This window comes from Leucoraja erinacea, unplaced genomic scaffold, assembly GCF_028641065.1.
Source record: "Leucoraja erinacea ecotype New England unplaced genomic scaffold, Leri_hhj_1 Leri_684S, whole genome shotgun sequence".
Classification (NCBI taxonomy): Eukaryota; Metazoa; Chordata; class Chondrichthyes; order Rajiformes; family Rajidae; genus Leucoraja; species Leucoraja erinaceus.
Genome location: NW_026576602.1, coordinates 12,073 through 36,003, shown reverse-complemented (window position 1 = coordinate 36,003; position 23,931 = coordinate 12,073). Strand labels below are relative to the sequence as shown.

The window sequence follows — 23,931 nt, the reverse complement described above, 5'->3', positions numbered from 1 at the left end:
CTCCCCCCCACCCTGGGGTGTCGGGGGGGGGGGGGGGGGGGGGCTACAGGCGGTCGGCGCGGAAGCCGTCCTCGAGGTCGGGGTCGGAGAGCAGGCTGAGGTCGGGGTCGGACAGCATGCTCAGGCTGGCCAGGGTCAGCGGCTCCCCCAGGCCCTCGTCCAGCGGGTAGTGCGGGTCCATCTCGAAGCCCGGCATCCCCGCCAGGGCGCTGGCAATCTCCTTGGAGAGGCCGGGCGGTGAATCTACCTGGAGGGGTGGTGGGGGGGGGGGGGGGGGGGGGGGGGGGGAGCAAGGAGTTGAGGTGAGTGTTGTGTTGTGTTTCTGCCTTCTGGAGGCATTCACTCCATCCCCCCTCCTCTCTCCTTCACACCCTCCTCCTTCCCTATCTCTACCCTCACCCTCCCCTCCCCCTCCCCCATCCCTCCCTCCCCCATCTCTACCCCACCCCCACTCCATCCCCCCTCCTCTCTCCTTCACACCCTCCTCTCCCTATATTCTACCCTCACCCTCCCCTCCCCCCACCCTCCCTCCTCCCTCCACTCTATCCCCTCCCCCACACTCCATCCCCCCCTCTCTCCTTCACACCCTCTCCCTCCCTAACTCTCCTCCCTCCCTTCACCCACCCCCACCCTCTCCCACTCTTACCCTCCCCTCCCCCCACTCCCCCCCTCTCTCTCCTTCACACCTCCCATCCCCCACTCTACCATCCCTCCCTCCCACCCACCCCCACCCTCCCCTCCCCAACTCCATCCCCCTCCTCTCTCCTTCACACCTCCTCTCCTCTCTCTACCCCACCCTCCCCCTCCCCCAACCCCATCTCCCTCCCCCCTCCCACTCCATCCCTCCCTCTCACAAATCTACCCCCACCCCAACTTCACCCCCCCTCCTCTCGCTTCACACCCGTCTCTCTCCCTAACTATACCCTCCATCCCTCCCTCCCTCTCACCCACCCACACCATCCCCTCCCCCACTCCACCCCCTCCTCTCTCCTTCACACCCTCCCCCCCCTATCTCTACCCTCAACCTCCCTCCCTCCCCCCAATTCATCCCCGTCTCCACTTTTCCTCTCTCCATCCCACCCTCCCCGCTCATTCCCCTCCCCTCTCCATCTCCCCCCCCCCCCCCCGCCTCTTCCCTACAATTTTTCCGGTGAGGGGAGTTGTGGGGGGGGGGAGGGGAAGGGGGTGGAGGGGCTGGGGGGGGGATGGGGGGGGGGAGGTTGGGGGAAAGGGGGTGGACGGGAAGGGGGGTTGGGGGGGGGGAGGGGGGGGGGTATGGGCTGGGGTGGGGGGTGGATGGGGGGGGAGGGGGAGGAGGGGGGGTGGATGGGATGGGGGGGTTGGTGAGGGGGGGGAGGGGAAGGGGGTGGATGGGGGGGGGGGACAGGTTTGGGAGAGGGGAGTTGATGGGGGAAGGGGGTGGGGGGGGGGGTGGATGGGGAAGGGGAGGGGGGAGGATGGGGGAAGGGGAGGGGGGTGGATGGGGAGGGGAGTGGGGGGGGTGGATGGGGGTGGAGTGGGGGGGGGGGGGGGGGTTTACCTGTGAGGATGATGTTGGGGATGGGCCCCACGCGGCTGTAGTAGAAGAGGTTGTGCTTGTTGAGCAGTGGAGCCCCCGGTGGACACGGCCCCTCCTGCAGCCGCTCCCCCTCTGGCTCCTTGTACTGAAGATGAAGGGGGGAGGGGGGGAGAGAGTGGGGGGGGGGGGAGAGAGAGAGTGGGGGAGGGGGAGAGAGAGAGGGAGAGGGAGAGGGAGTGGGGGAGGGGGGGAGAGTGGGGGAGGGGGGAGAGAGTGGGGGGAGGGGAGAGAGAGTGGGGGAGGAGGGAGAGAGAGAGTGGGGGAGGGGGAGAGAGAGTGGGGGAGGGGGGGGGGGAGAGAGAGTGGGGGAGGGGGAGAGAGAGTGGGGGAGGAGGGGAGGGAGAGAGTGGGGGAGGGGAGACAATGATCATCAAAAAGGTAGACATGTTTTCCCACCACCTCTCCCTCCCCGGGCTGAGACCCTTCAGCCCATCGCAAAGCACCCCAACCCGCACATGTGGCGCTACCTCGGTACCTCTGCCCCCCCCCCCCCCCCCCCCCCCCCCCCCCCCCCCCCCCTGACCCCACAACCCCCCCCCGCTGCAGCACCCTTACCCTCCCTCCTCTCACCTTCCTCCCCAATACTCACACTCAGTGTTGTCTGGGAGCTGGGCTGCTGCTGCTGGAAGTTCTGCTGGAACAACTTCTGCTGGTAGCCCGTCTGCTGATAGTCCAGCTGCTGGTAACCTGTTTGATGGTGGCCTGTCTGTTGGGATTGGGATTGCGGGAACGCCGTCTGCTGGGACTGGGATTGCGGGAACGCCGTCTGCTGGGACTGGGATTGTGGGAACGCCGTCTGCTGGGACTGGGATTGCGGGAACGCCGTCTGCTGGGACTGGGATTGTGGGAACGCTGTCTGCTGGGACTGGGATTGCGGGAACGCCGTCTGCTGGGACTGGGATTGTGGGAACGCTGTCTGCTGGGACTGGGATTGTGGGGACGCCGTCTGCTGGGACTGGGATTGTGGGAATGCCGTCTGCTGGGACTGGGATTGTGGGAACGCTGTCTGCTGGGGCTGGGATTGCAGGAACGCTGTCTGCTGGGAGGATTGGGATTGTGGGAACGTTCTCTGCTGGTTTTGCTGGGATTGTGGGAACTGCGTCTGATGGGCGGACTGGGATTGTGGGAACGCTGCCTGCTGGGACTGGGATTGTGGGAACGCTGTCTGCTGGGATTGGGAAGGTGGATATACTATCTGCTGGTTTGACTGGGATGGTGGGAACGTTGTCTGTTGGGCGGACTGGGATGGCGACAACTGTGTCGGATGGGAGGACTGGGACTGTGGGAATGCTGTCTGCTGGGACTGGGATGGGGAATAACCTGTCTGTTGGGACTGGGACTGTGGGAATGCTGTCTGTTGGGACTGTGATTGGGAATAACCTGTCTGTTGGGACTGGGATTGGGAATAACCTGTCTGTTGGGACTGGGATTGTGCGAATGCTGTTTGTTGGGACTGGGATGGTGGATATATTGCCTGCTGGTTTGACTGGGATTGTGGGAATGCAGTCTGTTGGGACTGGGATGGCGAGTACGCTGTCTGTTGTGAGGATTGGGATTGGGAATATCCTGTTTGATGGGAAGAGTGGGGTGGCGGATACTGTGCGGGTTGGGACTGTGGGAACGCCGTCTGCTGGGTGGGCTGAGATTGTGGGTATCCCGTCTGTTGAAAGGCCTGCTGTTGGCAGAAGGGATACGGGGGCAACCGCTGGTCGGAGAGGCTGCTGGTATCCAAGGGGATGCCCTGGTGGGAAGGACGAGACCCCTCCGTTAGTGGGTAGCCCCTCTCCACCCCCCCTACACACATACCCTCCCCATTCCCCCCTCCCCACCCACACACCCTCCATCACTAACTCCATCTCGTGTCCTCCCGCACTCCCGACACTAGGGGGAGCGTTCTCCTGCACTCCCGACCAAAGATCCTATAGATAGACCACTCCTGCTAAATGCAATGGGCAGACGTGTAGTACGCAACGGAGCGGAACGTCGACCATTTTAGTAACCCGACCCGACCCGCAGTGTAATCAACGTTGTGGGGGGAACAGTTTGTGTTAATAAATTATAATTCTGAAAACGAGGAGAAGAATTTTACCAAATAACTTTTATTTTTACGAGGATGTTTCCGTAACCGGCTTCCGTCTCCGCAGTAGTTATCTTTGCTCCACTACGGGATCTTTGGTGCGGAGACGGAAGCCGGTTACGGAAATGGCGCCGAAAATTACCCCACGAATCTGCCCACGACCGTACTACGTCTTTTTCGTCGAGTGGACTATCTTGCTCCGCTGTAGGGTCTTTGCCCAACGCTAGCGTGAGCGCTCTCCCGCACTCCCGACACTAGGGGGAGCGCTCTCCCACCTGTGGATGGTAGAGAGGTGATGTGGCGGATCTGGATGTGCACAGACTAACTGTGCCGGACAAGACTGAGTCCCGTGTCCCCGCCCCCTCCCCCCTCCCCCTTTTTTCTCCCCACCCCGTGACCGCTCTGCCACCCAGAGACAATCCCCACACCCCCTCCCCTCTCACCTGTGCAATGGACGACAGAGTGGGCGACATGGTGGGCGAGAACTGCTTGGCGTGGCCCCTCCTGGAGTCGGCAGCGGACAGGACCAGGGGGTTGAGGGGGGCCCCCCGCCTGCGGGGCGAGGCGCCGACGGGGCCCGGCTTGGGCGCCAGCGACGGGTTACTGAGGGAGGGCTGGAGGGAGGAGGCGTTGAGGGAGGAGTGGAGGGAGGAGGAGGCGTTGAGGGAGGAGTGGAGGGAGGGGTTACTGAGGGAGGACTGGAGCGACATGGAGCTGAGCGACCCTTGGAGCGAGGAGGACAAGCCTGCAGAGGGCGACAACAAGAGACAACCCCCACACACCCCTCGAGTTAATAAGAACGCCATCACCCCTCATCCCCCCCTCCCCCTCTTCCCCAGTGCCAACCCCCTGCCACAATGATGATCAGCCATGATCACATTGAATGGCAGTGCTGACTTGAAGGGCCGAATGGCCTACTCCTCCACCTATTGGGCAGTCATGGTGGCGCAGCGGTAGAGTTGCTGCCATCCCGTCTATGGATGCTGTCTATGCGGAGTTTGCACACTCTTCCTGTGACCCGGGCGGGATTTCTCCGATACCTTCGGTTTCCTCCCAAACTCCAATCACGTATCCTAGGGGGGGGGTTACTCGTCGGCGAGGAACGGGTGGGCCGAAGGGGCTTGTTTCCATGCTGCCTCTCCAAAGACAGATGCTTTCAAGAGAGTTATGGGGCTGTCCCACTGTATGTGTTAATCCAAGAGTTCTCCCGTGTTTCCCCTGATTCGAACTCTGAGATTGACGGTAATGGCTGCTCGTGGGCTCTCATGGACATTTCTCAACATCCAGAGAACCGGCCTCCACCGCCCTCTGAGGCAGAGAATTCCACAGACTCACAACTCTCTGTGAGAAAAAGTGTTTCCTCGTCTCCATTCTAAATGGCCTTATTCTTAAACTGTGTGTGTGGCCCCTGGTTCTGGACTCCCCCAACATCGGGAACATGTTTCCTGCCTCTAGCGTGTGTCCAAACCCTTAACAATCTTGTATGTTTCTTGCTATTGAGGGAGCCCAGCGTAGGTTCACCAGGTTAATTCCTGGGATGGCGGGACTGTCATACATTGAAAGAATGGAGCGGCTGGGCTTGTACACTCTCCACCCGGAACGTCACCTATTCCTTTGCTCCATAGATGCTGCCTCACCCGCTGAGTTTCTCCAGCATTTTTGTCTACTTGGAGTTTAGAAGGGTGAGAGGGGGATCTTATTGAAGCATATTAGATTATTAAGGGATTGGACACGCTAGAGGCAGGAAACATGTTCCTGGTGTTGGGGGAGTCCAGAACCAGGGGCCACACACAGTTTAAGAATAAGGGGGTAAGCCATTTAGAACAGAGACGAGGAAAAACGTTTTCAACCAGAGAGTTGTGAGTGTGGAATTCTCTGCCTCAGAAGGAAGTGGAGGGCGATTCTCTGGATGCTTTCAAGAGAGAGCTAGGGGATATGGGGATATGGGGAGAAGGCAGGAACGGGGTACTGATTGTGGACGATCAGCCATGATCCTGCAGTTTCCTGCTTCTAGCGTGTCCAAACCCTTAACAATCTTATATGTTTCAATGAGATCCCCTCTTATCAGTATAATGTGGATAAATGTGAGGTTATCCATTTTGGTGGCAAAAACGGGAAAGCAGACTATTATCTAAATGGTGGCCGATTGGGAAAGGGGGAGATGCAGCGAGACCTGGGTGTCATGGTACACCAGTCATTGAAGGTAGGCATGCAGGTGCAGCAGGCAGTGAAGAAAGCCAATGGTATGTTAGCTTTCATTGCAAAAGGATTTGAGTATAGGAGCAGGGAGGTTCTACTGCAGTTGTACAGGGTCTTGGTGAGACCACACCTGGAGTATTGCGTACAGTTTGGTCTCCAAATCTGAGGAAGGACATTATTGCCATAGAGGGAGTGCAGAGAAGGTTCCCCAGACTGATTCCTGGGATGTCAGGACTGTCTTATGAAGAAAGACTGGATAGACTTGGTTTATACGCTCTAGAATTTAGGAGATTGAGAGGGGATATTATAGAAACTTACAAAATTCTTAAGGGGTTGGAGAGGCTAGATGCAGGAAGATTGCTCCCGATGTTGGGGAAGTCCAGGACAAGGGGTCACAGCTTAAGGATAAGGGGGAAATCCTTTAAAACCGAGGTGAGAAGAACTTTTTTCACACAGAGAGTGGTGAATCTCTGGAACTCTCTGCCACAGAGGGTAGTTGAGGCCAGTTCATTGGCTATATTTAAGAGGGAGTTAGATGTGGCCCTTGTGGCTAAAGGGATCATGGGGTATGGAGAGAAGGCAGGTACGGGATACTGAGTTGGATGATCAGCCATGATCATATTGAATGGCGGTGCAGGCTCGAAGGGCCGAATGGCCTACTCCTGCACCTAATTTCTATGTTTCTATGTTTCTATGTCAGTGGAATTCTCTGCCTCAGTAGGAAGTGGAGGTCGATTCTCTGGATGCTTTCAAGAGAGAGCTAGGGGATATGGGGAGAGTCAGGGGATATGGGGAGAAGGCAGGAACGGGGTACTGATTGTGGACGATCAGCCATGATCCTGCAGTTTCCTGCTTCTAGCGTGTCCAAACCCTTAACAATCTTATAATGTTTCAATGAGATCCCCTCGTATCCTTCTAAACTCCACAGAGTGTACAAGCCCACAGCCGCTCCATTCTCTCAGCATGTGACAGTCCCGCCATCCCGGGAATTAACCTGGCGAACCTACGCTGGGCTCCCTCAATAGCAAGAATGTCCTTCCTCAAATGAGGGGGGCAAAACTGCACACAATACTCCAGGTGTGGTCTCACTAGGGGGTCTGTACAATTTGTGGATTGCGGATGATCAACTATGACACTCCCTTTCCAACTCCCCCCCCCCCCCTCCTCCACCCCCAAGCCCTCGTCTCGCAGCGATCAGTCCTACCCGCTGGCGGGTAGTCGGCGTTGTCCCGCGGGGACCGGCAGAGCCCCAGACGGCCACGGGCACCGGCCAGGTTGCCCGTGCTGCCGGTTCCGCCGCTGCCGTACGCAGCCTCCTCGGGGTCGAGCGGCGTGGGCAGCGGCGAGGGGAAGTGCAGGTTGGTGAGGTCCGGCAGCGAGCCCCGGAGAGAGAGAGGGGGAGAGAGAGAGAGAGGGAGAGAGAGAGAGAGGGAGAGAGAGAGAGAGAGAGAGAGAGAGAGAGAGAGAGAGAGAGAGAGAGAGAGAGAGAGATATATATATATAGAGAGAGAGAGAGAGGGGAGAGAGAGATAGGGAGAGAGAGAGAGAGAGAGAGAGAGAGAGAGAGATATATATATATATATATATAGAGAGAGAGAGAGAGGAGGGAGAGAGAGATAGGGGAGAGATAGGGGGAGAGAGATAGGGGGGAGATATAGATAGATATATATATAGAGAGAGAGAGAGAGGAGGGAGAGAGAGATAGGGGAGAGATAGGGGGAGAGAGATGGGGTAGAGATGGGTTAGTTTGTTTGTTTTTAACACAAAGTCGGCGAGCATTGCCACTTTTCATTTCACTGCACAGCTCGTACATCGGGAGAAAAATGGTGCACTGGGGAGAGACAAGACTTTGCCTTCCATCACAGTGAGGAGATTCACTGCGATGGATGTTTGTGGGAATGGATTTGTTTGTGTGTCTTGTAGGAATTGTTTTGTTTGTGTGGCTGTAGAAACTGAGTTTCGTTTGAGCCTCACTGAGGTTCAAATGACATGGAATAAATATTGTATTGTGTAAACTTGACTTAATCTGAGGAAAGACATTCCTAATCTGAGGAAAGACATTCCTGCCATAGAGGGAGTACAGAGAAGGTTCACCAAACTGATTCCTGGGATGGCAGGACTTTCATATGAAGAAAGACTGGATAGACTCGGCTTGTACTCGCTAGAATTTAGAAGATTGAGGGGGGATCTTATTGAAACGTACAAAATTCTTAAGGGGTTGGACCGGCTAGATGCAGGAAGATTGTTCCCGATGTTGGGGAAGTCCAGAGCAAGGGGCCACACAGTTTAAGGATAAGGGGGAAATCTTTTAGGACCGAGATGAGAAAACATTTTTTTTCACACACAGAGAGTGGTGAATCTGTGGATTTCTCTGCCACAGAAGGCAGTTGAGGCCACACAGTTCATCGGCTATATTTAAGAGGGAGTTAGATGTGGCCCTTGTGGCTAAAGGGATCAGGGGGTATGGAGAGAAGGCAGGGATGGGATACTGAGTTGGATGATCAGCCATGATCATATTGAATGGCGGTGCAGGCTCGAAGGGCCGAATGGCCTCTACTCCTGCACCTATTGTCTATGTGTATGTTTCTATGACTTGACTTGAGGGTATCGTGGCGTATAACCAAGGCAAGCACTTCCCCCCCCCCACCCCCTCCCCCCTCCGCCCCCATTCACTCACCTCATCTTGTTGCCTCGCCTCCACGTGTCATCCCTCCCTCAGCTGGGCGGGCGGTGACCAGGCCATCGTCTCCTCCGCGCCCTCCTGCCCAAACAGCGTCCCGGCCTCGGGGAACAGCAGGCCACCCTTGCTGACGGGGTTAGGGGGGAGAGATGGATCAGCCATGACTGAATGATGGGCAGAATGGCCTGGTTCTGCTCCTATTCCTTATGACCCTGTCGGGGGGGGTGGGACGGGCCGGGGTAGGGTGGGGTGGGAGCCTTTCCTCTTTCCAAAACCTCCAGCACTAGAATGTCTGAGCTACAGGGAGAGGTTGAGCAGGCTGGGACTACTGGGTTTCAGCCCGAAACGTCACCTATTTCCTTCGCTCCATAGATGCTGCCTCACCCGCTGAATTTCGCCAGCATTTTTGTGTACCTTTGTACCCCGTTCCTGGCTTCTTCCCATATACCCTGTGGGTGAGGTTAGATGACATTTCAATAGACAATAGGCGCAGGAGTAGAGGCCATTTGGCCCTTCGAGCCAGCACCACCATTCAATGTGATCATGGCTGCTCATCCCCAATCAGTACCCCGTTCGTGCCTTCTCCCCATATCCCCGGACTCCGCTATCTTTAAGAGCCCTATCGAGCTCTCTCTTGAAAGTATCCAGAGAACCGGCCTCCACCGCCCTCTGAGGCAGAGAATTCCACCCACTCACAATTCTCTGTGAGAAAATGTGTTTCCTCGTCTCCGTTCTAAATGGCTTACCACTTATTCTTAAACTGTGTGTGTGTGTGTGTGGCCCCTTGGTTCTGGACTCCCCCAACATCAGGAATATATTTCATGCCTCTAGCGTGTCCAATCGCTTAATAATCTTAGGTAGACAAAAGTGCTGGAGAAACTCAGCAGGTGCGGCAGCATCTATGGAGCGAAGGAAATGGGCAACTTTTCGGGCCAAAACCCTTCTTCAGACTGATGTAGGGTGGGGGGGGGGGGGGGGGAAGAAGAAAGGAAGAGGAAGAGCCCGAGGACTGAGGGAGAGCTGAGAAGGGGAGGAGACAGCAAGGGCTACCGGAAATTGGAGAAATCAATGTTTATGCCGCTAGGGTGCAGACTGCTCAAGCGGAATATGAGGCGCTGCTCCCCCACTTCCCGGTGGTACTCACTCTGACCATGGAGGCCCAGGACAGAAAGGTTAATAATATAATAATCTTATACGTTTCAATGAGATACCCTCTCATCCTTCTAAACTCCAGAGTGTACGAGCCCAGCCGCTCCATTCTCTCAGCATACGACAGTCCCGCCATCCCGGGAATTAACCTGGTGAACCTACGCTGGGCTCCCTCAATAGCGAGTTGGTTTGGCATTTAATGTCCGAACAGTTTGGTGACTTTGTAATATAGTGGTGGGTCTGTCACCAGGGATTTGGTATGTTGTATCTGGTTGGCATTTACAATAAATCATTTAATGATACAAACACAGTGAAGCTCCCTCTACACACACACACACACACACACTGCGGGGTCACTGGCGTTAGACATGCCTGTGTACACACACACACACACACACATACACAACTCTCTTTTCACTTACTTAAGGCCGGGCACTTCACAGGACTTTGGACGAGACAGGCCGCTCTGCACCTGAAAACCAACAGGAGGCACGATCAGTTCTTTCAATAGACAATCGACAATAGGTGCAGGAGTAGGCCATTCGGCCCTTCGAGCCAGCACCGCCATTCATAGAAACAAAGAAACATAGAAAATAGGTGCAGGAGTAGGCCATTCGGCCCTTCGAGCCAGCACCACCATTCATAGAAACATAGAAACATAGAAACATAGAAAATAGGTGCAGGAGTAGAGGCCATTCGGCCCTTCGAGCCTGCACCGTCATTCAATATGATCATGGCTGATCATCCAACTCAGTATCCCATACCTGCCTTCTCTCCATACCCCCTGATCCCTTTAGCCACAAGGGCCAATCTAACTCCCTCTTAAATATAGCCAACGAACTGTGTGGCCTCAACTACCTTCTGTGGCAGAGAATTCCACAGATTCACCACTCTCTGTGTGAAAAATGTTTTCCTCATCTCAATCCTAAAAGATTTCTCCCTTATCCTTAAACTGTGTGTGTGGCCCCTTGTCCTGGACTTCCCCAACATCGGGAACAACCTTCCTGCATCTAGCCTGTCCAACCGCTTAAGAATTTTGTACGTTTCTACAAGATCCCCCCTCAATCTTCTAAATTCTAGCGAGTGGGGATGATCAGCCATCATCAATGTGATTATGGCTGATCATCCCCAATCAGTACCCCGTTCCTGCCTTCTCCACATATCCTCACATTTATCTATATTATATCTGCATCTGCCACGCATCTCGGCCACTCAGCCTGGTCCTGTCCAGGTCACCCCACCCCGCAACCTCCTAACACGCCTCTTCACAGGCTCACAATGCCATCCCAGGAAGCAATCTCGTGAACTTAAAATCACAAGGGTGTCCCGGTCAAATTAGGATCAGTGTGGTATTAGGCCTTTTATTGTGGCCTCGATAATATAGAACTAACATAAAATTAAACATGAGAAAATAGGTGCAGGAGTAGGATGCCATTCGGCAAACCTTAAAGGCCTGCACCGCCATTCAATATGATAAATGGCTGATCATCCAACTCAGTATCCCGTACCTGCCTTCTCTCTATACCCCCTGATCCCCTTAGCCACAAGGGCCACATCTAACGCCCTCTTAAATATAGCCAATGAACTGGCCTCAACTACCCTCTGTGGCAGAGAGTTCCAGAGATTCACCACTCTCTGTGTGAAAAAAGTTCTTCTCATCTCGGTTTTAAAGGATTTCCCCTTTATCCTTAAGCTGTGACCCCTTGTCCTGGACTTCCCTAACATCGGGTACAATCTTCCTGCATCTAGCCTGTCCAACCCCTTAAGAATTTTGTAAGTTTCTATAAGATCCCCTCTCAATCTCCTAAATTCTAGAGAGTATAAACCAAGTCTATCCAGACTTTCTTCATAAGACAGTCCTGACATCCCAGGAATCAGTCTGGTGAACCGTCTCTGCACTCCCTCTATGGCAATAATGTCCTTCCTCAGATTTGGAGACCAAAACTGTACGCAATACTCCAGGTGTGGTCTCACCAAGACCCTGTACAACTGCAGTAGAACCTCCCTGCTGCTATTCTCAAATCATTTTGCAATGAAAGCTAACATACCATTCGCTTTCTTTACTGCCTGCTGCACCTGCATGCCTACCTTCAATGACTGGTGTACCATGACACCCAGGTCTCGCTACATCTCCCCCTTTCCCAATCGGCCAATCTTTAGATAATAGACCTGCTTCACCCGATTTCCTGCCACCAAAATGGAGGACCTCACATTTATGTGGCATTATACTGCATACTAGTGTGTGAACGTGTGCTGGACGGTGGACCGAAGGGCCTGTTTCCTGCGCTGTATGTCCACAACTACAAAGGTATGGAGGTTATGCGTTGACCTGAATCTCACCTTCTGGGTGTCCCAGGGCGCTTTAGACAGAGTCTTGTCCTCATCCAGAAGGTCATCCAGGGGCAAGACGGAGGTGGAGAACGCTGCAAGGACAGGTCAGTGGGACAGCATCAGTAACAACACAGACGCCTGGGGCTGCAAGTTCACCCTCGGGCCTTGTTTTTGTCATCAAACCATTAGGTGAGCCACAGTAAAGCATTTATTAAATCAATAGACAATAGGTGCAGGAGTAGAGGCCATTCGGCCCTTCGAGGCAGCACCCCCATTCAATGTGATCATGGCTGATCATCCCCAATCAGTACCCCGTTCCTGCCTTCTCCCCATATCCCCTGACTCCTCTATCTTTAAGAGCTCTATCTAGTTCTCTCTTGAAAGTATCCAGAAACGTGTGTGTGTGTGTGGTGTGTGTGTGTGTGTGTGTGTGTGTGTGTGTGCATGTGTGCATGTGCGTGTGTGTGTGTGAGCGTGTGCATGTGTGTGTGTGTGCGCTGCACGTGTGTGTGTGCGCTGTGTGTGTGTGTGTTTGCGTGCGTGGGTGTGTGTGCAAGTGTGTGGTGTTTGTGTGTGTGTGCTGTGGTGTGTGTGTGTGTGTGTGTGTGTGTGTGAGCGTGTGTGCATGTGTGTGTGTGTGTGCGAGTGTGCATGTGTGCGTGTGTGCGCATGTGTGTGCGCGTGTACATATGTGTGTGTGTGGGTGGTGTGGGTGGTGTGTGCAAGCGTGTGTGTGTGCGTGCGTGGTGCATGGCGTGTGTGAGTGTGCATGTGTGTGTGTGTGGGGTGTGTGTGTGTGTGGTGTGGGTGGTGTGTGTGGAGGCGTGCAATGGTGTGGTGTGTGCAGGTGGGTGGTGTGTGTGGTGGCATGTGGGATGTGTGTGAGTGGGGGAGTGTAGTGTGTGTGCATGTGTGTGTGTGCATGTGTGGTGTGAATGTGTGTGTGGCTGGTAGTGCCAAGGCATGTGTGTGTGTGTGTGTGTGTAAGTGCATAGTGTGTGTGGTTAGGTGTGTGTGCATGTGTGTGTGTGTGTAGTGCGAAGCTTGTGTGCATGTGTGTGATTGTAAGTTGAGTGGTATGTGGACGGGGCATAAATAACACTGTGTGTGTGTGTTGGGTGTGGGGTGTGCAGTGGGATGTGTGTAGGTGGTGGGGGGTGATGTGGTGTGGGTGGGGTGGGAGTGTGTGCCAGGTGGGTGTGTGGAGGCGGGTCTCAGATGGGGGTTGCTGGGGGAGGGGGGGGATGGCCCCCACGTTGGGGGGATGGGGGTGGCCAACTCTATGAAATGAACCAGTTGGCTGGGGGTGGGGGGCATGGGTCCAAGTGGGAGGAGTGCCGAGGGGGAGAGTGAGAGGGGGTGTGTGGGTGCAGGGGGAGGGGGGGGTCGATGGCAGGGGAGTGGGAGGGGGAGTATGGGTGAGGGGAGTGGGGGGGATGGGTGGAGTGGGGGGATGGGGAGGTGGGGGGCTGGATGGGAAGGGGGGTGGAGGGAAGGGGGGGGGATGGGGATGAGGGGGATGGAGGGGAGTGGGGGGGGGATGGGGAGTGGGGGGGATGGGGGTAGTGTGGGTTGGGATTGTGGGGAGTGGGGGGATGTGGAAGAGGGGGTGGAGGGAAGGGGGGGGAGTAGGGTGGGGGTGTGGGGGGGATGGGGAGTGGGGGGGATGGAGGGGGGGTGGATGGTGGCGGGGGGGGGATAGAGTGGGTGGGGAGTTTGGGGGAGTGGGGAGGGGATGGGGGGGATGGGGGTGATGGGGAGTGGGGGGATGGGGAAGTGTTGAATGGAACTGAGATGGGGAGCTGGTGGACAATGGGGACGACTATGGGGGATGGGAGGTGGTGGAGGGAAGGTGGGGGATGAGGGGGTGTGGGGGGGGGGGGGATGGGGGAGTGGGGGGATGGAATGCGGGGGTGGGGAGTGGGGGGGATGGGGAAGTGGGGGTGGGGTGGGGCTCCGTGGGGGGAGGAGTGGGGCTCTATACCACATGGGGGTGGGGGTGGGGGTGTGGGGGAGTGGTAAGTTGTGGTGGGGTGTGAGGGGGAGGTGGGGGTATGGGGAGTGGGGGTTGGGGGGAGTGGGGGGGGGGGGCTGAGTGGAAGGAGGGGGGGGATGGGAGTGGGGGGATGATGCTTGGGGGGGGGGGGTTGGGAATGGGGAGTGGGGGGATGTTGAGGGGGGGTGGGAGAGGGGGTGGGGGGATGACTGGGAATGGGGGATGGGGAGTGAAATGGATGGGGGATGGGGGGGATGGGGGGAGTGGGGGGATGGGGGGGATGTTGAATGGGGAGTGGGGGGTGGGGGAGTGGGGGGATGGGGAGGGGGGGAGGAATGGGAGTGGGGGGGATGCGGGGTGGGTGGGGGAGTGCATGGGAGTGGAGGGGGAGGGGGGAGTGTGGGTGGGGTGTGGGGGAGTGGGGAGTGGGGGGATGGGGAGTGGGGGGATGGGAGGAGGGATGGGTTGGCGGGGTGGGGGTGGAGGTGGGGGATTGATGGGGGAGTTGGGGGTTGGGGAAGTGGGGGGGTGGGGAGTGGGGGGGATGGGCATGGGAGTGGGGGGGGATGGGGAGTGGAGGGGGGGATGTGGGAGTGGAATGATGGGGAGTGGGGGGAGTGGGTCAGTGGGGGGATGGTGGTGGACATTGGGGGGGGGTGAAGGGGTAGATGGGGAGGGGGGGGGGGGGTGGCAAGGAGTGGGGGGATGGGGATTGGGGGGGTGGGGAGATATGGGGGGAGGATGAGTGTGGAGGGATGGGGGGCAATTTGTGGATTTGTTGAAATGTGGGATGGGAGTGTTGGGGGAATGGGTGAGGATGAGAAGGGGTTATGGGGGGTGTGGGTGAGGGGGGATGATGGGGGGGTGGGCATGATGAAGGGGAAGGATGGGGGAGGGGGAGTGGGGGTGTTGGGGATTGGTGGAAGTGGAGGGGGGGGGGAGGGAATGGGGGGTTGGGGGCCATGGGGGAGGTGGGGGGGTGTGGGTGCGCTTGGGGAAAAGGGGGGAGTGGGGGTGTGATGTGGGAATGGGGGGGAGGGGAGGGAATGGGGAGTAGGAGCGATGGGGAGGGGATGATGGGGGAGTTGGCCCAGTGGGGGGATGGGGAGGGGGTTACCCCCTGGGGATGGTGATAGTGTGGGGGTGGGAGAGGGGAGATGATGAGGGATGAGGAGGTGGGAGGGGGATGGCAAGTAGAGTGACTGGGGAGTGAGGGATGGTGAGATGAAGGGGGGGGAGTGAGGGAGATGGGGTTTTGGGGGGAGGGGGAGGGTGAGGAGGAGATTGAATCACCAGAGAGGCAATTGGATTGTGGATGGGATCTGTGGTGAGGGGAGAGGTTGAGAGAGGGAGTGAGGGGGATGCAACCGAAGTGAATCTGGGTGTGGGAGGGCCGAGGGGAGTGTGGAGGGAGAGTGGGGAGTTTTCTGGGGAGGGTTGGGGGGGAGAGGGGGGGAGCAAGGAGTGATGGGGAGGAAAAAGAGGATGGTCATGCCTGTGATGGGGAGGGGGATGGGGGGGGGGATGGTGAAGAGAAGGAGGATGGGGACTGTGGGGGATGGGATTGGGGGAGGTGGGAGTGAGAGATGGGGATGGAGGAAATGGGGTGAGGGTGGAGAGGGGAGTGGGGGGAGGGATGTGGGTGGAGGGTGAGGAAAGTGGGAGGACATGGGGATTGGGAAGTGACAGGGGGGGGGGAGGGAGGGATGGTGAGGGGGGGAGAGGTGAGGAGAGGAGAGTATAAATGAAAAGATGAGGGATGGGGGATGAGGGAGTGAGGGAGAGGCCACAGTGGGGGGATGAAGAGTGGGGGCGAGAGGGAGGGGGGGAGGGAGAGGGGAGATTGAGGGAGAGGAGATCGAGGAGGGAGGGGAGATCGGGGAGGGGGAGGGAGGGGGAGGGAGAGAGATTGAGGAGGAGGGGATGGCAGGGAATAGAGTAGAAGATTGGGAAATGGTGAGGAGGAGGACCTGTAGTACTGAGGAAGAAATGGGAAGGAGGGGATGGTTGGAGCTGTTGGATGTAACGTGATGGAGGATACTATCAGGATAGGAGGAAATAGAGGATATATGGGGAGGGCTAAGTTAAATGGGGGAGATAGGAGGCTAGATATAGGGGGGAGGGACCAGGCTGATTCCATGGTAGACAAGAATAAAGAGGGATACACGGGGGGGGGAGAGCGAAGAGGAATCTGAGGGAAGGAAAGGATTGAGAAGCGAAGAGAGACAGCTCCGGGGGGAAGGAAGAAGAGGAGAGGGTTATTGAAGAAAGGGGAGAGGGGAGACGAGGGAAGGAGAAGGAGAATGGAAGAGAGAGGGAAGATGTAGAGAGGGAGAGAAGTAGAAATAAACAATGAGAGTGGGGCAACGGGGAACAGTTATGAAGAGGAAGGGAGGGTAGAGGGTCAAGACAGAAGTATACGAGGGGGGAAGGAGGGAGATCAGGAAAGAAGAGAGGGGAGAGAGGGAGGATCTAGAGGATGACATGAGATGAAGAATTAGAGAATGTGAGGTAAGAAAGGTGGCACCGGCCACTCCTAAAGAGAGACTAAGAAAAAGTAGAAGGGAGGGGAAAAGTAAGCGAAGGACCCTGAGGCCGAGGGTGCAGGGTGTCGTGAAATGAAAAGAGGGTGGGCGAGGGAAAAGGGCAATTAGAGGGTTCTCATCCCCTCGAGCCTGCAGAGGAGGAGAGTGCGAGGTAGGCAGAGGATAGAATGTACAACGGAAAGGAGCAGCGAAGGGCCCGGATGGAGGGGCAGATCGGTAATCTTCCATCAAGGAGACCAGGGAGTGATACCCCTTTTCTCCATGATATGAGTTGGCTAAAAAAATCAGGAGGTTCATGGAGAGAGAGGTACATGGGGGAGAGTAAGCCAAAAGAGGGGAGTGTGAACATGGGTGATCCAGGGTGTTCAGTGGGTATGCGGGCGACGGACCTGGTTGAGCACTGGATGAAGGTGCGGTTGGAGTAAAAGGGTGTTGTGTGGGAAAGGGTCTGTGACCTTGGGGTCCATCTGTGTTGAAAGAGTGGGGAATAGACGGGGTAGGTGGTGAGTGCACGGGAGAATCCATGTGAAAGAACAAGTGTTGGTGTGTACGAAAACCCTGTTTCTACGTGACGGGGGGGAAATGGCATGACCTGTGGCTGGAAAGGGTTTATGGCCCCTGAATGGTGTGTGGAGCTAACCGCTTGTGTGAGATTGGAAAGCAAGTGAGGCAAATGTGTGTAGAAGCCATGACATGTGTGTGTGTGTGTGTGCATGACCCTGTGTGTGTGTGTGTGGCGAACATGAACCTGTGTGTGTGTACATGTGAGGGGCGGGTGGAAGGGAAATGAGTGAAAAAGGGTGTGTGGGGTGAGGGAATGGGGTGTGAAGGCGGCGCTGATGGGTGTGTGTGTGTGTGTGCGGACATGGTGAGTAATGTGTGGAAATGTGCATGAACCCTGTGGGTGTGTGTGCGAATGACCACTGTGTGTGTGTGTGACCCTGTGTGTTGTGTGTGTGCGCATAGACCCTAGTGTGTGTGTGTGTGTGTGTGTTGTGTGCGCGGGAATGTGACCCTGTATGTGTGTGCACATGCTTGTGTGAGCATGTGTATGCGTGCGTGTGTGCCTGCGTGTGTGGGAGTGTGCGTGTGTGTGTGCTTGCACATGCACGTGCATTTGTGCACGCGCGTCTGTTTCCGCGCCACAATACTCTCTAGGGGTGTAGCGGTAGAGTTGCTGCCTCACAGCGCCACAGATCCTGACTACGGGCGCTGTCTGCGCGGAGTTTGCCCGCTCTCCCCGTGGGTTTTCTCCGGGCGCTCCGGTTTCCTCCCACACTCCAAAGACGCGCAGATTTGTAGGTTAATTGGCTTTGGTAAAAAATTGGCGGTAAATTGTCCCCAGTTTATAGGGCAGCGTTAATGTGCTGGTTGGCGCAGACCTGATGGGCCGAAGGGCCTGTTTCCGCGCTGTACCTAAACCAAACTGACCGAAGATAGACGCAAAATGCTGGAGTAACTCAGCAGGACAGGCAGCACCTCCGGAGAGAAGGAATGGGTGACGTTCCGGGTCGGTTATCTATCCCCCGGTTATCTGTCTGAGGGGGAGATAGAGAGACAGAGGGAGGAAGGGAAGGAGATGCTGCCTGCCCCGCAGTTACCCCAGCGTTTTGTCTCTACCCACGGTTTAAAGCAGCATCTGCAGTTCCTTCCTAAACCAAAGGAAGGCTGTGAAAGGATATCTGCCGTCTGTGTGGGGAGGTGAGCCGTGCGATCTGGACCCTCTCCACCAGTCCGTGGTGCCTTGTTCCTCGGTTCGAGTCCAACCCCAGGTTGAAGGGGCCCTGTGGGTGAGGTTAGACGACATTTCAATAGACAATAGACAATAGGTGCAGGAGTAGGCCATTTGGCCCTTCAAGCCAGCACCGCCACTCAATGTGATCATCCACAATCAGTACCCCGTTCCTGCCTTCTCCCCATATCCCCTGACTCCGCTATCTTTAAGAGCCCTATCTAGCTCTCTCTTGAAAATATCCAGAGAACCTGCATCCACCGCCGTCCGAGGCAGAGAATTCCACAGACTCACCACTCTTTGTGAGAAAAAGTGTTTCCTCGTCTCCGTTCTAAATGGCATACCCCTTATTCTTAAAACTGTGTGTGTGTGTGTGTGTGTGTGTGTGCCCCCTGGTGTGTGTGACTCCCCCTTGGGTGTGTGTGGGTGTGCAGCAGTTGTGTGTGTGTGGGTTGTGTGGGTGTTTGTGTGTGTGTAGTGTTGTCCTGTGTCTGTGTGTGTCCAACTCCCCCAGCAGTTGGGGGAACATGTTTCCTGCCTCTAGTGTGCCCCATGCCCTTAACAATCTATAGAATCCCTCTCATCCTTCTAAACTCCAGAGTGTACAAGCCCAGCCGCTCCATTCTCTCAGCATATGACCGTAGTCCCGCCATCACTGGGATTAACCTGGTGAACCTACGCTGGGCTCCCTCAATAGCGAGGATGTCCATGTCAACAGCAGCCTCGGTCCTCCACCCCCACCATCAACTGGACCCCCCCCCCCCCCCGCTTCCCCGCCAGCGCCGGCTCCCAGGGTCGTTCACTGTCGTTCAGTTTAGAGATACAGCACGGAAACACAGAGCCCGCGACGGGACAGCGATCGCCGCACACTAACGGCCTGCACGGGTAGAGTTGCTGCCTCACAGCGCCAGAGACACGGGTTCGATCCTGACTACGGGTGCAGTCTGTCTGGAGTTTGCACGTCCTGCCCGTGACCCAGTGTGGGTTTTCTCCGGGTGCTCCTGTTTCCTCCCACACTCCAAAGATGCGCTGGTTCGGACGTTAATTGGCTTGGTATAAATGTAAAATTGTGTGTATATGTGCGTGCGTGTCTGTGTGTGTGTGTGTGTCTGTGTGTGTGTGTGTGCATGCGTGTGTGTGTGTGCGTATGCATGCTTGCGTATGTGTGTGTGTGTGTGCGTGTGTGTGTTTGTGTGTGTGTGTTTTTGTGTGTGTGTGTGTGTGTGTGTGTGTGTGTGTGTGTGTGTGTGTGTGTGTGTGTGTGTGTGTGTGTGTGTGTGTGCGTGTGTGTGTGTGTGTGCGTGTGTGTGTCTGTGTGTGTGTGTGTGTGTGTGTGTGTGTGTGTGTGTGTGTGTGTGTGTGTGTGTGTGTGTGTGTGTGTGTGTGTGTGTGTGTGTGGGTGTGTGTGTGTGGGTGTGTGAGTGTGCGGGGATGGCTGGTCGGCGCGGACTCGGTGGGTCAAACGTCCTGTTTCCGCGCTGTATCTCTAGACTAAACTACACTGTCCTACACACACTCATAGAAACATAGAAATTAGGTGCAGGAGTAGGCCATTCGGCCCTTCGAGCCTGCACCGCCATTCAATTATGATCATGGCTGATCATCCAACTCAGTATCCCGTACCTGCCTTCTCTCCATACCCCCTGATCCCTTTAGCCACAAGGGCCACATCTAACTCCCTTTTAAATATAGCCAATGAACTGTGGCCTCAACTACCCTCTGTGGCAGAGAGTTCCAGAGATTCACCACTCTCTGTGTGAAAAAAGTACAATTTATTGACCATATTTCCTATTCCAAGGATTGTCATTTAATCTGTGCGCCAGGGGGCCACGAGCATCAGGTACCGTACCCCTAGTTACCTGAAAGTCGGCGGCGTTGCTGGAGATGGCGTTGACGTTGGGCAGGGAGCCGCCGTAGTATTGTCCCCGCGTCTGTGACAGGCGCAGCTGGTGCACCTTCTGGGCCTGTAACTGGGGGCAGGAGAGAGACACAGTGTTAACCTGGGCAGGCAGACACACACACACACACACACTGGTGCATACACACAGACAGAGATGCAGGCGAACACACATATACACGCACACACCACAGACACACACATAACCCACACACACACACACTGGTGCATACACACAGACAGAGGTGCAGGCAAACACACATATACACACACACACCACAGACACACACATAACCACACACACACACACACACTGGTGCATACACACAGACAGAGGTGCAGGCGAACACACATATACACGCACACACACCACAGACACACACATAGCCACACACACACACACACACTAACAAACAGAGGTGCAGGCGCGCACACACACAGACACACACACAGAGGCAGGCATGCGCACAGACACACACATACTGACGCATGCGCACAGACACACACATACTGACGCTCACGCACATAGACTCACATATAGACGCACACACACACACACACAGAATTACAGACACAAACAAATGTGTCCATTCACAGACACGAAGCTGAAGAGGCAGCTACACAAATTCCTTTGTCAAACTAAACTACAGCAGAGAATATTAACCAATTCACATTCACAAGAGGCAGCCTGGTGGCGTGTTGCCTCACAATGTCAGAGACCCGGGTTAGATCCTGACTACGGGCGCTGTCTGGGTGCTACTCCCGTCCCCACCGGTACTGTGCCCTAGTGTAACACACACACACAGACCTGTCCCCACCAGTACTGTACTCCAGTGTGAGTATAACACTGGGTTACAGTGTAACACTGGGGTACAGTATAACACGGGTACAACACTGGTGGGGACAGGACACCCCAGTGTTATACTCTACCCCAGTGTCACACACACACACATACCCGTCCCCACCAGTAGTACCCGTGTTGTACTGTGCCCCAGTGTCACACACACTCAGAGACAGACCTGTCCCCACCAGTTCTATACGCCAGTGTTATACTCAACCCCAGTGTTATACTCAACCCCAGAGTCACACACCCACACACACACCTGTCCCCACCAGTACTGTACCCGTGTCACACACACACACACCTGTCCTCACCAGTACTGTACCCGTGTTGTACTCTACCCCAGAGTCACACACCCACACCTGTCCTCACCAGTACTGTACCCAGTGTTGTACTCAACCCCAGAGTCACACACACACACACACAGACCTGTCCGCACCAGTACTGTACCCGTGTTGTACTCAACCCCAGTGTCACACACACCCACACCTGTCCCCACCAGTACTGTACCCCAGTGCTGTACTGTCCCCCAGTGTTATACTCAACCCCAGTGTCACACACCCACACCTGTCCTCACCAGTACTTTACCCCAGTGTCTCACACACACACACACCTGTCCCCACCAGTACTTTACCCCAGTGTTACACTCCACCCCAATGTTACACTCCACCCCAATGTCACACACACCCACCCACACCCACCTGTCCACACCAGTACGGTACCCGTGTTATACTCTACCCCAATGTCACCCACACACACACACACACACACCTGTCCCCACCAGTACTGTACCCGTGTATACACTCAAACCCCACCTGTCACACACACCACCACTGTACCCCCTGTCCCACACACCCACTGTCCCCGTAACTTTATAACAGCACCCCAATCCACACACACACCCACACACACACCTGTCCCCCACCAGTACTTGTACCCCAGTGTTACACTCCACCCCAATGTCACACACACACACACAGATCCAGGCTACTCCCCTCCGGGAGGGAGCGGGCTGGGAGTTGCCGGGCTGCCCGGGGCCTGCTGTCTAGGCCCGGCCGGCCCCTCCACCCACCCACCCGCGAGTTGGTGAGCTCCATCATGACTTCCTCGAAGGCCGCCGTCTCCTCCGCCTGCTTCTGGTTGTGCAGCGCGATCTTCTCGCTGAACTTGCGCGGGTTGTTCGCCGCCGCCATGTTGGTGTGGAGGCCCGTGGGGCGGGAGGGAGGAATGGAGGGAGGAGAGAGAGGGAGAGGAGGAGGCGGCCGTGCGATCCACAAACCCGCCAGGCCCAGCCCAGCCCAGCCCGACCGAGCGACCCCGCCGCCGCCGCCACAATGCATGCCGGGACCTGTAGTCCACCCGCCCCCTTCACTCCATCTCCCATCGCGCTCCGTCACCACAAGTGGACTACAACTCCCAGGGTGCCCCTGCACCTCAGGCGGGCACGTCAGCCGCGCCGCCTGCCGGGAGACGTAGTCCGACCCTCACGTCAAACGTCTACAACCCCCAGCATGCACTGCACCGTAACCATCGACGACAAGTCTGCCTCGCATCGCCTGCCGGGACATGTAGTCATTAATTGGAACAATCCCGGCTTCTGCCTACAATTCCCAGCGTGCATTGCACCTTATCCATCGACGACACGGCCCTCGCATCGCCTGCCGGGAGATGTAGTCATAAATTGGAAGACTCCCGGCCTCTGCCTACAACTCCCAGCATGCACTGAGCCCACCTCACGTCACCATCTCCCAGCGTGCACTGCACCTTAACCATCGACGACACGGCCCTCGCATCGCCTGCCGGGAGATGTAGTCATAAATTGGAAACTCCCAGCTTCTGCCTACAACTCCCAGCATGCACTGAGCATGCACCACCTCACCAAGTCAAGTCCATGTTGGGGGAAGTCCAGAACTAGGGGTCACAGTTTAAGGATAAGGGGGAAATCTTTTAGGACCGAGATGAGAAAATCATTTTTTACACAGAGAGTGGTGAATCTTTAGGGCTTTATTCTTTGGAGCGCAGAAGGTTAAGGGGGGACTTGATAGAGGTTTTTTAAATGATGAGAGGGATCGACAGAGTTGAGATGGATAAGCTTTTCCCACTGAGAGTAGGGAAGATTCAAACAAGGGGACATGACATGAGAATTAAGGGACTGAAGTTTAGGGGTAACATGAGGGGGAACTTCTTTACTCGGAGAGTGGTAGCTGTGTGGAATGAGCTTCCAGTGAAGGTGGTGGAGGCAAGTTCGTTTTTATCATTTTAAAAATAAATTGGATAGTTATATGGATGGGAAGGGAATGGAGGGGTATGGTCTGAGCGCAGGTATATGGGACTAGGGGAGATTAGGTTCGGCCGGATGAGTGCTCGAATGGCCTGTTTTTTCCGTGCAGAGTGTTATATGGTTAATCTGTGGAATTCTCTGCCACAGAAGGTAGTTGAGGCCACAGTTCACCACTACATCTCCCAGTGTACCCTGCACCTTCATAGCAAAAGGATTTGAGTATAGGAGCAGGGAGGTTCTACTGCAGTTGTACAGGGTCTTGGTGAGACCACACCTGGAGTATTGCGTACAGTTTTGGTCTCCTAATCTGAGGAAAGACATTCTTGCCATAGAGGGAGTACAGAGAAGGTTCACCAGACTGATTCCAGGGATGCCAGGACTTTCATATGAAGAAAGACCAGATAGGCTCGGCTTGTACTCGCTAGAATTTAGGAGATTGAGGGGGGATCTTATAGAACTTACAGAATTCTTAAGGGGTTGGACAGGCTAGATGCAGGACGATTGTTCCCGATGTTGGGGACGTCCAGAACAAAGGGCCACATACACAGTTTAAGGATAAGAGGGAAGTCTTTTAGGACCGAGATGAGAAAATAATTTTTTACACAGAGAGTGGTGAATCTGTG

The 23,931-nt window shown here is 55.7% G+C and overlaps 1 protein-coding gene across 1 annotated transcript; it reads right to left on the bottom strand.

Moving 5' to 3' along the window:
* Window positions 1-34: 34 nt before the first annotated feature.
* LOC129694478 (CREB-regulated transcription coactivator 1-like) lies at window positions 35-22,331 on the bottom strand. The gene is made up of 11 exons (XM_055631195.1): window positions 22,104-22,331; window positions 20,149-20,259; window positions 18,216-18,341; window positions 12,025-12,114; window positions 10,107-10,156; window positions 8,563-8,662; window positions 7,060-7,243; window positions 4,100-4,401; window positions 2,169-3,320; window positions 1,530-1,664; window positions 35-247 (listed from the first exon to the last, which is right to left on the bottom strand). The coding sequence occupies exons 1-11, from the start codon at window positions 22,218-22,220 to the stop codon at window positions 44-46; spliced, it is 2,571 nt and encodes an 856-aa protein (XP_055487170.1). The 5' UTR covers window positions 22,221-22,331; the 3' UTR covers window positions 35-43.
* Between the last annotated feature and the right edge of the window lie 1,600 nt (window positions 22,332-23,931).